The sequence below is a fragment of the Somniosus microcephalus genome, chromosome 1 (assembly GCF_052327205.1).
Source record: "Somniosus microcephalus isolate GS21.2 chromosome 1, FLI_Smic_1.0, whole genome shotgun sequence".
In the NCBI taxonomy this organism is placed as follows: domain Eukaryota; kingdom Metazoa; phylum Chordata; class Chondrichthyes; order Squaliformes; family Somniosidae; genus Somniosus; species Somniosus microcephalus.
In genome coordinates, this window is record NC_140987.1 from 407,791,288 (window position 1) to 407,805,029 (window position 13,742).

Below are 13,742 nucleotides of genomic sequence, written 5' to 3' on the forward strand. Positions count from 1 at the left end.
ATCTGATAGTCCCGCTCCAAACTGGCAGTGTTTCGATAACTTGCGCAGTTCCGTTAAGTACTCAGCATTACTTTCGTCTTTATGCTGGTTCCTTTTGTGGAACTTAAATCTTTCTGCTATCAGCAGCGGTGTGGGGTTTAAGTGGTCCTGTAGGATTTCTACTATGCTTTCGAAATTCTTAACCCCAGAGCAGCCCGTGGAGGTCAGGTTTCGCAGTAAGCCATAAGTTTTTGCACCCATGGAATTTAACAAAACCAGTGCTTTCCTAGCATCTGGCACTTCATTCGCCCTGCAGTACACCTCAATACGTTCCACATATGTCGCCCAATCTTCGACTTCATTGTCGAACGCCGTGATACTGCCACTCTTCGCCATCCCTGGGTGTATTTTAACTGTCTAAATGGCGTCTCCCGCGCTCTCCCTTCTGCTCCGCTGGAACAAAATGGCGTCTCCCGCGCTTTCCTTCCTTCCTGCGCTCGCCCTTCTTCTCCGCTGCGGCTTCTAAAAATGGCGTCTCCCGCGCTCTCCCTTCCTCTCCGCGGCTCAATGGCGTCTCCCGCGCTCTCCCTTCTTCTCCCCGCGGACGCGGTTCAGCCCTTGAGCCCTGGTTGTGCTCTGCGCGTTCTCCTGTGTGCCTTTCCCGTTGCCGTCGCTCGGTCCTGAACCCGGCTGCTGCTTTACCCTCTCTCTCTCTGCTCGTTTTTCCTCGACGCCGCTCGTTTTTTTTAACCCCCGGCCGCGCCCTGTGCGCTTCACCCTCTCTCTTACCCCGTCGACGCTGCTCAGCTTTTCTACGCCGTCGGTCGGCTCCTGCCGCCGCTGTCCGGGAAGGGTGTGCGCTGCACCTGTTGCCAGTCTGTTGCTGGATCGTCGTGGCTGGGGAAACAAGCCCGGCTCTCAACAGCCACTCCTGCAATGTTGACTTGCTGCCGGATGACTGGGTGGTTGCTTGTGGTCAACGCCCGTGCTTCTGGCCTCGACTTTCTTCCACCGTCCTCCCGGAGTGACTCCTCGACGGGAAATGCAGAATTGCAGGCAGATTCGAATCAACCTCGTTGCCACTGTTAGATCCGTGATTCTTTAAATAGGATGTTTCCCCAAGAACTACACGGAGGCTGTAACTTAACAATCAACAGGTATTTACTGGAGTAGGGTAGTCTCAAGACTGGGAGTACAGAGGCATGCTCAAGGCTTATATGCAGGTGTGGTCACTGCCGGTACTACAGTATACAGGAGCTGTAAAAGTAGTTCTCTCTTAAAGGTACATACACTACAATCCCCACTTTGAGGGAAGGTCATTGATGAAACAACTGAAGAAGATTGGGCCTCAGACACTGCCCTGAGGAACTCCTGCAGCAATGTCCTGGGGCTGAGATGATTGGCTTCCAACAACCAGAACCATCTTCCTTTGTGCTAGGTATGACTCCAGCCAGTGGAGAGTTTTCCCCCTGATTCCCATTGATTTCAATTTTACTAAAGTTCCTTGATGCCATCTTCGGTCGAATGCTCTCTTGGTGTCAAGGGCAGTCACTCTCACTTCACCTCTGGAATTCAGCTCTTTTGTCCATGTTTGGACCAAGGCTGTAATGAGGTCGGGAGCTGAGTGGTCCTGGCGGAACCCAAACTGAGCATCAGTGAGCAGGTTATTGGTGAGTAAGTGCCGCTTGATAGCACTGTCGATGACACCTTCCATCACTTTGCTGATGATTGAGAGTAGACTGATGGGGCGGTAAGTGGCCGGCTTGGCTAGAGGCGCAGCTAGTTCTGGAGCACAACTCTTCAGCACTACAACCGGGATGTTGTCAGGGCCAATGGCCTTTGCTGTGCACTCAGCCGTTTTTTGATCTCGAATTGGCTGAAGAATGACGTCTGTGATGGTGGGAATCTCAGGAAGAGGCCGAGATGGATCATCCACTCGGCACTACTGACCCAGCCTGACCAGAAGGTTCCAGTTTACATCTTCAGACTGCACCGAGTTAGCTGATCTCAGCAGGAACAGTAGCAGGGATGATACAAATGTCCCTAACACCCCAGGCTGGGAGGTGGGGGGATCAGCAAGTTTTCCCACTCTTGATCCCTATTCTGTGACATCTGCAGGAATGTGCACATGTGTGGTCCGTGGGTGAAGACAATATCAGGCACAAATGTAATGCACTCTTTCCTCTGTGACCAAAGCACCTGCTAACACACACTGTCTTGGCTCATGCACAGAAAAGTGGCTACTTGAATGAGGTACTAAGATGCAGCTGCCACCCATTGACCTGCACTCCCACAAAAAGTAACATCTCCAGTAAAGCACAGGAGAAAAAATGGAGGGGGTGGAAGGAACTTAAAAAAAACAAGTAGATGTAAAGATAAATGCATTTGTATTATATTGATTAATTATATTTAACAAGACACACTCATTATCTCTGCATAGGAAATCCGGTACTCAGTTGATAATGGACATTCACTATCTATTTAATGGGTTTCCTGGCTCCTTTCCTGAGTCCTGCATGTTGCTGTCAATCATCATTCCAAAGGAAAAACAGTGAAGAGCAAGAAGCTCTCAGGAAGTGAGAACAGTGACCTATGAGGACACACAATCCCATAAAAATTATCTTCTACAAAGTATTAACATTAACGACATCCATAATAAATAGCTCAATCGTGCCTTTAAATATTTAATGAAAATATATCAGTAGCTCGTAGCTGATATACTGTATTATTATTGCTAATCATCTTCTTCTTAGGCAGTCCCTTGGAACTGAGGATGACTTGCTTCCACACTAAAAATGAGTTCTCAGGTGACTGATGAGTCCAATGCGGGACCTCCAGTCCCTGTCACAGGTGGGGCAGACGGTGGTTGAAGGGGCGGGTGGGTGGGGTGCTTGGGTTGACGTGCGTTCCTTCCGCTGTTTGCGCTTGGCTTCTGCTTTCTCCCGGCGAAGAGACTCGAGGTGTTCGGCGCCTTCCCGGATGCTTCTCCTCCACTTTGCGCGGTCTTGGGCCAGGGATTCCCAGGTGTCGGTGGGGATGTTGCACTTTTTCAAGGCGGCTTTGAGGGTGTCCTTGAAGCGCTTCCTCTGCCCACCTGGGGCTCTCTTGCCATGTCGGAGCTCCGAGTAGAGCGCTTGTTTTGGGAGTCTTGTATCGGGCATGCGGACGATGTGGCCCGTCCATCGGAGCTGATCGAGCGTGGTCAAAGCTTCGATGCTGGGGATGTTGGCCTGAGCGAGAACACTGATGTTGGTACACCTATCCTGCCAATGGATTTGCAGGATCTTGTGGAGGTAGCATTGGTGGTACCTCTCCAGTGCTTTGAGGCGCCTGCTGTACATGGTCCATGTCTCTGAAGCATACAGCAGGGCGGGTATCACTACTGCTCTGTGGACCATGAGCTTGGTGCTGGGTTTGAGGTCCTGGTCTTCAAACACTCTGTTCCTCAGGCGACCGAAGGCGGTGTTGGACTTCGTCATCGACATCTGCCCTTGTTGACAGTAGGCTCCGAGGTATGGAAAGTGGTTCACGTTGTCCAAGGCCTCGTCATGGATTTTGATAATCGGGGAGCAGTACTGTGTGGCGGGACAGGTTGGTAGAGGACTTTTGTCTTACGGATGTTTAGTGTAAGGTCCGTGCTCTCGTACGCTTCGGTGAAGGTGTTGACGATGGTTTGAAGTTCGACCTCAGAGTGTGCGCAGACGCAAGCGTCGTCTGCATACTGTAATTCGATGACAGAGGATGGGACGACCTTGGATCTGGACTGGAGGCGACGGAGGTTGATGAGTTTCCTGTTTGTTCTGTAGATTAGCACCACTCCAGCAGGGAGCTTACTGAGGGTGAGATGGAGCATTGCAGCCAGGATGATTGAGAAGAGCGTTGGTGCGATGACACAGCCTTGCTTGACCCCGGTCCGCACGTGAATTGGGTCTGTGGTGGATCCATTGGTCAGGATCACGGCTTGCATGTTGTCGTGAAGCAGGCAGAGGATGGTGACAAACTTTTGAGGGCAGCCGAGTACTAATAGTATTAATGTTATTGGAATTTAATTTTAATAAAACGGAATGAAATCGAATAATAAAATCAGATTTTAATAATTGCCACACTGATGTGCAACATGTGATACGATCTGCGTATGAATTCTTGCACTGTAACAATACGATTCAAACACAGCATTTTAACAGTTAATAGTCACTCCAGGAGCTCAATCTCAGCCAAGTGCCCATTGTTCGCAAGCCTAGACAATGACTGTCAATAGGTATTCAATTGTGGGGAGCATCTCAGCCAAGGCTCATCCTGTCTTCATCTGTTGCACCCAGACACTTTCCAGCTGGAATGGAAACAATGGGAAGGAAATAGAGGAAAAGATAAATTAGAAAAAGTTGCAGAAATAACAAGGCCATAATAATGGATGACTTTTATTATCCGAAGATAGACTGAGGTAAAAGTAACATTAGTGGTAAAGAAGAGATGTTTCTACAATGTATCTAGGACTGGTTTCTAGATCAGTACTAAAACAATGAGGGGAGAGCATAGGAAATATTTCTTTCACACAGAGAGTTGTTAGGACTTGGAATACCCTCCCAGAAACGGTGGTGGAAGCAGAATACATTATAACTTTTACCAGGGAAATAGATAAAATGAAACATTTAAATGGGTATGGAGAAAGACATTATTTTACACCGAGGGCTGTTAGGACATGAAGGCCTAAACATCTGCCTGCCACCGCACACCCGCCTCCCCAGCCCCCCCACCCCTCCCTGCCTGTTTAGGGTGCTGCAGCTTTCAGGGCCCACAACTGTGCTGTGATGCAGACAGTCTTCATGTAGTGAGCAGAACTGCATTTTTTTCTGAAAAAGTTCCCCCCCCCCCCCTTCCCACTTTTTGGGCCCGTGCAAGGTATCCCTACCTGAGTGCATACACCGACCATGCCTGCACATAGATACTGAACAGTGAATGCCTGGGTACAAGAGGCAGTCCCTGTGTCCAATGTTCAAACAGTGTTCAACAAGCTGTTTCCCATATTTGCATGAAGTTAACGCACACCCAGCCACTTTAGGTAGGAGAGGGCAGAAAGCCTAGGCTGGAATGTCCTACTAGAAATAGTGATGGAAGCAGGACCCGTTACAGCTTTTATAAGGTAAGTGCATAAATATTTGAAAAAGAAAAATGTTAAAGGGTATGGGGAAACGGTAGGAGATCGGAAATAAGGGGACAACTCTTTCAGTGAGCCAGCACAGGCATGACAGGCTGAATGGCCTCCTTCTAGCTGCAAAATTCGATGATACTGTGTCATCTACAGTCCAAAATTCCAGATCACTGTCTTGACTCACATGAAGAATGGCCACTTGCTCAAGCTACTCAAGAGTTGCTAGTGCCCCTGAAACCAAACCCCCAAAACACTCAGCACCTTCAGGAGAGATGGGGAGAAAGTGAGAGGATTTTTTTTTTAAACCTCTGCAATTTATAAAATGAGAATGTAAGTTGTAACACATTAAAATATATGTCACTGAAAGTTCAGTACGATATGTATGCAAAATAAATGAGCATTTCTTATAACAATGAAAGGTTTATTTATCTGTGTTGGATGAATGACGTCCCTGTCCAAAATGTTATGAATGGACAATACTTAAGTACACAGGATCATTTTTGTTCAGTCACTGTTACAGTACAAATCATATATTACTTACGTATAAATTAAATATATTAAACCCTTTTGTGATTTTTTTTGTAAGCTGCCATGCATTTGATTTAATAGCATGTCATTCAGCTCATTACTGCTATCCCCTATGGGGAAAAAAATGGTTTATATTCAGGCTAAAAACTTGATAATATTATAATTTGTAATAATAAATAATACCATACACAATAATTGAATGAGGCGAGTGAGTCATGGTCTTAAGTAGTTGTCTCCTCAAATGGTGGCAATGTAATCTAGGCACATTGAAGGTGTGATATTGCTGCCAGAGAGTGCATAGTAAATTAATGTTCTCTGGTTGGGTAACATTATAATACATATGAACAGAATTATTCTGCATTAATGATGCTTCATTGACAGCAGCAATGATGTTGGGTGAGTCAGCCAAATGAATGCTGGCTTTGTCAGCAACAAGGAACTCATAGCTGCATCTTATTATTTCTAATCTTTTCCCCATCTCTCCTGAAGGGAGCTAATTTATGTCAGGGTACTTTGCCTAAGTGGCCATCCCATGGGTACCAGTCATCCTTTAATATCTCATTCAAGAAGCCATTCTTCATGTGTAAGCCTCTACAGGCTGTTTTATTGTGTGTGACAGCCAAGCCCAAAATTGGGCAAGAAACAGAATGGTGCAGGGGGTGGGGGAGATCATAGCTTGAGTCCTAAGATTTTCTTGCTGCTAATGTAAATGTAAACCTAATACTCAGTTAGCAATGTTGAAGTATCATAAAGCACAGAAGTGAGTTGATAAAGTAGATTTTTATTTTAAAAAATCCAATTTCTGGTATCCAGGTTCCAGCTTAGAAATTTCTAAACAGCTCATAGTTATCCTCATCCCATCCTTTCTTTCCTTGTTTTAGCCATTTTCTCCCCCTTTTCTTCCTTTCTGTGTTGTTGACTGCTATTGGGGTAGGATCTCATAGGCACCAGCCATTCTCCAGTACTTTGTCCAAGTGGCCATTCATATTGTCACATTTTCCAGCATGGATCACTGGATCATGATCAGGAATAAGAATCCTGACTAATTTTACCCTCCCTACTGAAGTGCTCCTTATGCCACCCCAGCTGAGATCAGTTAACTCAGAATAGACTGGGACGTTCCTGGTCTGTATATCCAATACCATAGGAAACTGTGGACTTATCCATTTTTCTTCCCTTCTTGGAAGCTTTTCCTGTGGTGTTGCAGTCTTCGGAAGGTTACAGTTGGGAAAGAGAGAGTTCATGGTGTTGCAAATTGCAGTTTCCAAAAGAAGCAAGCTAAAAAGATCAACAAATCTGAAATGGGCAATTAGCCCATCAAACTTATTCCTTTCTCAGTTTATGTACAATTGCAATGTCATGGATCCTCCTACATTCGCAATTTATTAACCTCTGAGGACGTGACTAATTACAGGTAAAGTTTCCAAAAAACAAATAATGTATTGTATTATATTGTATTTCCTCCTATCTGGCATGCTGTTGTCACTGTTTGCAGCTTTGTTTGCTCCAGATTTCAAAATCTGAATGCAGATTAAGTAACTGCTTTGCAAATATATCTGTTCTGTTTGGAAACATAATTCTGACCTTCCTGTGACTTCTGCTTCAACACCACTTCCTATTGCCATTCCCCAGTCTTTGGCTTCCTATGCTGGTCCAATCGAGGTCAATGCAAACTGGAGGACTGTATGCTATCTTCTTCTTGGACATTTGCAGCCATCTGGTTTGAACACTGACTTTAGCAATTTCAGATCGTATCTTTTTTTTTCATTTTCCTGCCAGTTTCTCCCATTCATATTCCATTTAATTCCTTTACATTTTGGAGCTGTTTTACTTACTTTTTGTCTTCTAATGCTTTTTGACTGCTTGTTTGAGACAATCGCCGTACATCATCCAGCCATTTTGTTTTGGAGAGGAATTTTCCAGATTTTTTTCCCAACTTGACCTGGGTTTTTAATCTGATTTTTTCACCTCTCCCAGAAGACTGCATGGTGGGTTGGGAGTGCCTGTATCACAGTGCATCGGCCATCACAACGATATGGGGCAGACTAGATGGACCAGCAGGTCGTCTTCTGTCTGTCATTTTTGTATGTTTGTATGTCTCTTTGCAGCTCTTTTAAAAAATGTTTACAAGCTATTAATCCCATTATCCACTTCTTTGTCCTAATAGTTGGTGTATATATAAATATGTATGTGCCCTTATTATTAGCTATTAATCTGCCTTTCCTCTATGTTTTGGTAGTTATATGAAGCAATTCTCTTCGCTTCTCTTTTCTAGTTCTGACAGAGTATCTCCACCAAATAACTGTCTTTTCTCTTTCTGATGCTGATTATTTTCTGTTTTTCTATCCATCAGTCTGTGCCACATGAAATATTAACACCACCACTCGTAGTACTCTTTTTTGGTAAGCCATGTTTCTAAGACACACAGAAAACCATCATCATGTCTCCAAATAAACTGAGAAATCTACATCAGCAGAGTGGATTTGTCTGATATGGAGTGCATACTCTCTCCCCACAGGGACACTTTCCAGAGAACCGAGTCATATTGTGGCAAGATCCGAAGCTAAGTGATTCCCAAGTATCCATGTGATACTACTGAAGTTTAACTCACTAAAACACACGGCCTACCAGCACAATCGATAGATTTTTGTTAAGTAACGGCATCAAGGGATATGGAGCAAACATGGGTAAATGGAGTTGAGGTACAGATCAGCCATGATCTAATTGAATGGCGGAGCAGGTTCAAGGGGATGAATGGCCTGCTCTTGTTCCCATGTTCCACAAAGCACAGGCAAATTACCTGCTCACAGCTGTTCGTACATTGACTTATATGGTTATCTAGAGCTAAATGGGATGAATTCCAGTTGAGGCAGATTTTTAGGTCCCCTTAATGAATCAGGCAGGCTGGTCAATCATAAAAAGTGTCCCAGAGTACTGCAGACATGCCTGGTTTATTTATCAGATTACCAAATTTGTCAAAGAAGATTGACTTGATTCCAATCTAATACCACCAGACATGTCACCTTGGAGCCAACTGCATCCCAAATAGATGTCAAGAAAGATTGTTATTAATTAGTTATTAGACAGCTGACAAGTACAGGTTTGAGTCCTTGCTGGGTGGACAACAAATACTAGGAACAACAGAAAATGCTGGAATAACTCAGCAGGCCAGGCAACATCCGTGGAGAGAAAATAGAGTCAACGTTTCGAGTCAAACTCTGACCACAGCATGGACACACACACTGCCAATGAACAGTGGTTCAGTTGAAAGTAATTCCCTGTCATCCAACTATACTCTTTCATGAAGATAAGATAATTATATTATTGGGTGGTCCTTTATGTGTCAGCTGTGGCTCAGTTGGTAGCATCCTCAGCTCTTGAATCAGAAGGTTGTGGCGTCAAAGTCCCACTCCACGGACTTGAGTACAAAAATCTAGGCTGACACTCCAGTGCAGTACTGAGGGAATGCTGCACTGTTGGAGGTGCTGTCTTTTGGATGAGACATTAAACTGAGGCCCTGTCTGCTCTCAGGTGGATGTAAAAGATCCCATGGCACTATTTGAAGAGCAGGGGAGTTATCCCCGGTGTCCTAGCCAATATTTATTATATTCATGAACTCATTTCTCTTAGCTGGAAGGAGGAGAGCATGCCAGGAGATCTCAGAGACGCCGTAATTGTGACCATCTTCAAGAAAGGTGACCAGTCCGATTGCGGTAATTACAGAGGAGTTTCCCTGCTATCTGCCACAGGGAAAGTCATCGCAAGAATCCTCCTCAATCGCCTTCTCCCAGTGATCGAAGAGCTCCTCCCAGAGTCGCAATGCGGATTCTGCCCACTAAGGGGCACAATGGACATGATCTTCACCGCACGTCAATTATAAGAGAAATGCAGGGAACAGCACCAACCACTGTACATGGCCTTTTTTGATCTCGCCAAGGCCTTCGACACTGTCAACCGTGAGGGATTATGGAGTGTCCTCCTCAAATTCGGCTGCCCTCAAAAGTTTGTCACTATTCTCCGCCTGCTTCACGACGACATGCAAGCCGTGATCCTGACCAACGGTTCCACCACAGACCCAATTCACGTACGAACCGGGGTCAAGCAAGGCTGTGTCATCGCACCAACGCTCTTTTCAATCTTCCTTGCTGCAATGCTCCATCTCACCCTCAGTAAGCTCCCCACTGGAGTGGAGCTAATTTACAGAACAAACGGGAAACTGTTCACCCTCCGTCGCCTCCAGTCCAGATCCAAGGTCGTCCCATCCTCTGTCGTTGAATTACAGTATGCAGACGATGCTTGCGTCTGCTCACTCGGAGGCCGAACTCCAAACCATCGTAAACACCTTCACCGAAGCATACGAGAGCATAGGCCGTACACTAAACATCCGTAAGACAAAGGTTCTCTACCAACCTGCCTCCGCCACACAGTGCTGCCCCCCGATTATCAAAATCCACGACAAGGCCTTGGACAACGTGGACCACTTTCCATACCTCGGGAGCCTACTGTCAACAAGGGCAGACGTCGACGACGAAGTCCAACACCGCCTTCAGTGTGCCAGTGCAGCCTTCGGTCGCCTGATGAAGAGAGTGTTTGAAGACCAGGACCTCAAACCCGGCACTAAGCTCACGGTCTACAGGGCAGCAGTGATACCTGCGCTGCTGTATGCCTCAGAGACATGGACCATGTACAGCAGGCACCTCAAAGCACTGGAGAGGTACCACCAACGCTGCCTCCGCAAGATCCTGCAAATCCATTGGCAGGATAGGCGCACCAACATCAGTGTTCTTGCTCAGGCCAACATCCCCAGCATCGAAGCGCTGACCACGCTCAATCAGCTCCGATGGACCGGTCACATTGTCCGCATGCCTGATACGAGACTCCCAAAACAAGCGCTCTACTCGGAGCTCCGGCACGGCAAGAGAGCCCCAGGTGGGCAGAGGAAACGCTTCAAGGACACCCTCAAAGCCTCCTTGAAAAAGTGCAACATCCCCACCGACACCTGGGAATCCCTGGCCCAAGTCCGCGCAAAGTGGAGGAGAAGCATCCGGGAAGGCGCCGAACACCTCGAGTCTCTTCGCCGGGAGCAAGCGGTAGCCAAGCGCAAGGAGCGCATGTCAACCCAAGCACCCCACCCACCTGTGACAGAGACTGTAGGTCCCGCATTGGACTAATCAGTCACCTGCGAACTTATTTTTAACGTGGAAGCAAGTCAGCCTCAGTTCCGAGGGACTGCCTAAGAAAAAGAAGAAGATTTATCCCTCCGTCAATATTATTAAAAACAGATTATCTGGTCATTATCACATTACTGTTTATGGGAGCTGGCTGTGTGCAAATTGGCTGTGGTGTTTCCTACATTACAATAGAGACTACACTTCAAAAAAGTACTTAATTGGCTGTAAAGTGCTTTGGGACGTCCAGTGGTTGTGAAAGGCGCTTTTACTTTGATGTACAGTAGTTCAGGAATGGAGGAGCAAAGACTACAGATCCCAGAAGTCGCGGGGTACGACCGGATATGACGTTATAGTTTCCATGGCCGACGGCCGCCATGTTGCTGGGTGCCCGGCTCCGGCTATAAACAGACCGGGAAGGGGCTGTGGCAATGGGGAGTGTAGATACGTAGCTCGTCGTTTGTTGGAGTGAAAAATCTTCAAACTTAAATTACCGGGGGTTGGGGAAAGCTGTCAGGATGATCGGGTCCTGGTGAGAGGGAGTTACCCGGGCAGGGCGAAGGGGCTTCTCCCGGTCCGGCACGCCGAGGGCAGCCGATGCAGCACAGCCCCGGTCGGCACTTTATTCACATTTTCATCTTCAGGCATATTCCGTAATCGCTAAGAAAGCGACTCACTGTAAAACAAGAAAAAAAACGCTCCGTGAGATATTTTCGGAGGCGGCAGGCAGGGGCTTGGTTGTTCCCAATGTCAGTGCAGAACACCTGCCTTTCAGTGTGAGGCACTGCGGTTAGTGGCTTCCAGACTGATCGGGGCTGTATGTGTTTAAATCGGGGGCCCCCTCGCAGGTTGGATTAAGGGCACAGGCTTGTTTTCCCTCAAACCCTCCTCCGGTCTCTGTGTAATATCGCAGTCAGACCCCTTGTCTTCTCCAGCCTATACTGGGTGCTACATTTAGTTTGTCAACGCCTCGTACAAGATGTCTTCTGCATCTATTGATAAGGTAGGTTTATGTTTATAATTTTAACTTGGTGATCTCATTGTGGCAGTTTTCTCTTGGCAGATTTAATAACCCCAAACTATTTTTTTGTGTGGTTTGAAGGAGCTGATGTTACTTTTGGAATTGTTCAACAGCTGTTGATGAGGAAGTAGTCTGCATATTTGAGGTTCTGAACACTGGTTCAGACTGCGACAGTGACTGGAGATGAGGATAGATTCAGTAACAAGAATGTGGAGTTTGTGGCAGGAACTGAAAATAATAGTATTTGGTCATCTCAATGTTTACCCATAAAATTTGGAACTTGCCCTGCTGATCTGAGATTGCATTTTGAACAAGCAGTCTGACAACACAGGCAATGGCGGGTTTAAAATGGGTTTATGGGTGAAGATGTAGAACTGGATGATGTTGGCATGAATGTGGGAGATTGGAGATGGTTTGAAAGGAGAGTAGAGGGTATTTTTTTCCCTAGAAGAGGAGGGTTATATTGGTATATTTGAAAGGGAGGTAGAAATTGCTTGAGCAGAGCGAACCATTTACAGCATGAACAAGCATGACTAGTTGGGTGGTCAGTGGTTTAGGGGGAAAGGAGTCAAGGGAGCAGGAGGTGGGTCACATGGAAGAGAAGAGCTCAAAGAGGGCATGGGGAGATAAGAGAAAATCGAGAGCATTGGGAGTTCAGTGTGGGGTGGCAACTAGGGAAGATTTGGCATGTTGGGGGCAGGGAAGCATCCAACTCTACTGATCGGATGGTCTCTGTCTCTGACAAAGCATCCATTTGTTAGAGGGGAGAGTGGAGGGAAATGTCTTTTTAAAAATAAAAAATAAATAAAAAAATTAGAGCCAGGCCTTTCAGGAGTGAAGTTAGGAAACACTTCTACACGCAAAGGGTGGTAGAAGTTTGGAAAACTCTTCTGCAAAAGGCAATTGATGCTAGGTCAATTGTTAATTTTAAATCTGAGATTGATAGATTTCTGTTAACCAAAGGTATTAAAGGATATGGGGCAAAGGCAGGTATGTGGAGTTAGGTCACAGATCAGCTATGATCTCATTGAATGGCAGAACAGGCTCGAGGGGCTAAATGGCCTAATCCTGTTCCTATGAAAGAGGTGAAGGAGGCTGTTAATAGTGGAGAAAAGAAGATGGGTTATCTTTGATCTTGTGGTTAATCCTAGTGTAATCAGCAATTTTGGCAAAGGAATGAGGTCTGGCAGAGCTTAACTGGTCCAGTCAGATCTGGTGATGGATAGCTAAACCGGTTGTGCACCAGATGCATTCCAGTCTTCATTCCTTGAATTTGAGGAGCATAGATCAGGACAGAACTACGAGGTACAACCTAGGAGACGGTAAAGGTTTTGCTAGTTTCCCCTTCCAGTTGAATCACATTTCAGTCAAAGCCAGGGTGCCAATACAATTATCTGCAATAAGGTACTGAATGGCAAGGGCCTTGTTCACTAAGAACAAACATTCTGAAGGAAAATACAAGCTGTGGAGATTTTTATCTAGTGGCTTCCCAAGGGTGCAGTGGTGGCTTGAGTGACCAGGGTGGGTAGGAAGTCGGTGAGGTTACGCCCAAGTGGATTTGTAAGGCAGGAAGGTTGGTAAGAGAGGAAAATGTTTGTGCTGTTACTTGGAAGGAGGCACCAATGGGTGTCTCGATGGACCCTTTGGAGAATGCCAAAAGCTGCACAAAAGGTAGCCATGGATTTATTCAAGGAGGACTCGAGCGAAGGCAGAGGAGTAATAATGGATTGGGGGAGAAAAGCGAAGTGTCTGTGAGGAAAGGAATGAAAGGTGGAATGGGCAGATGACAGGAAGGGGGGAGCAGAACACCTGAGGGGGAGGGGTGGAAAAGAAGAAAGCAGTAATGGATTCAGGTCTGGACTGGCAGGTATTGTGAATGGACACAGGGTATTTGGGT

General features: G+C 46.2%; 1 protein-coding gene across 3 annotated transcripts in view; it reads left to right on the top strand.

Moving 5' to 3' along the window:
* Positions 1-11,167: 11,167 nt before the first annotated feature.
* Positions 11,168-13,742, top strand: part of LOC147125166 (ubiquitin-like protein 3) — a 67,406-nt gene continuing 64,831 nt past the window's right edge. Inside the window, exon 1 of one of the 3 annotated variants that reach the window (XM_085998499.1) lies at positions 11,168-11,827. Coding sequence is in view for 1 of the 3 variants with exons in the window: in XM_085998518.1 (XP_085854644.1) it covers positions 11,804-11,827 (24 nt within the window). In the remaining 2 variants the exon portion in view is untranslated. The remainder of the gene's footprint in view (positions 11,828-13,742) is intronic. The other 2 variants (XM_085998508.1, XM_085998518.1) reach the window with 2 other exon arrangements.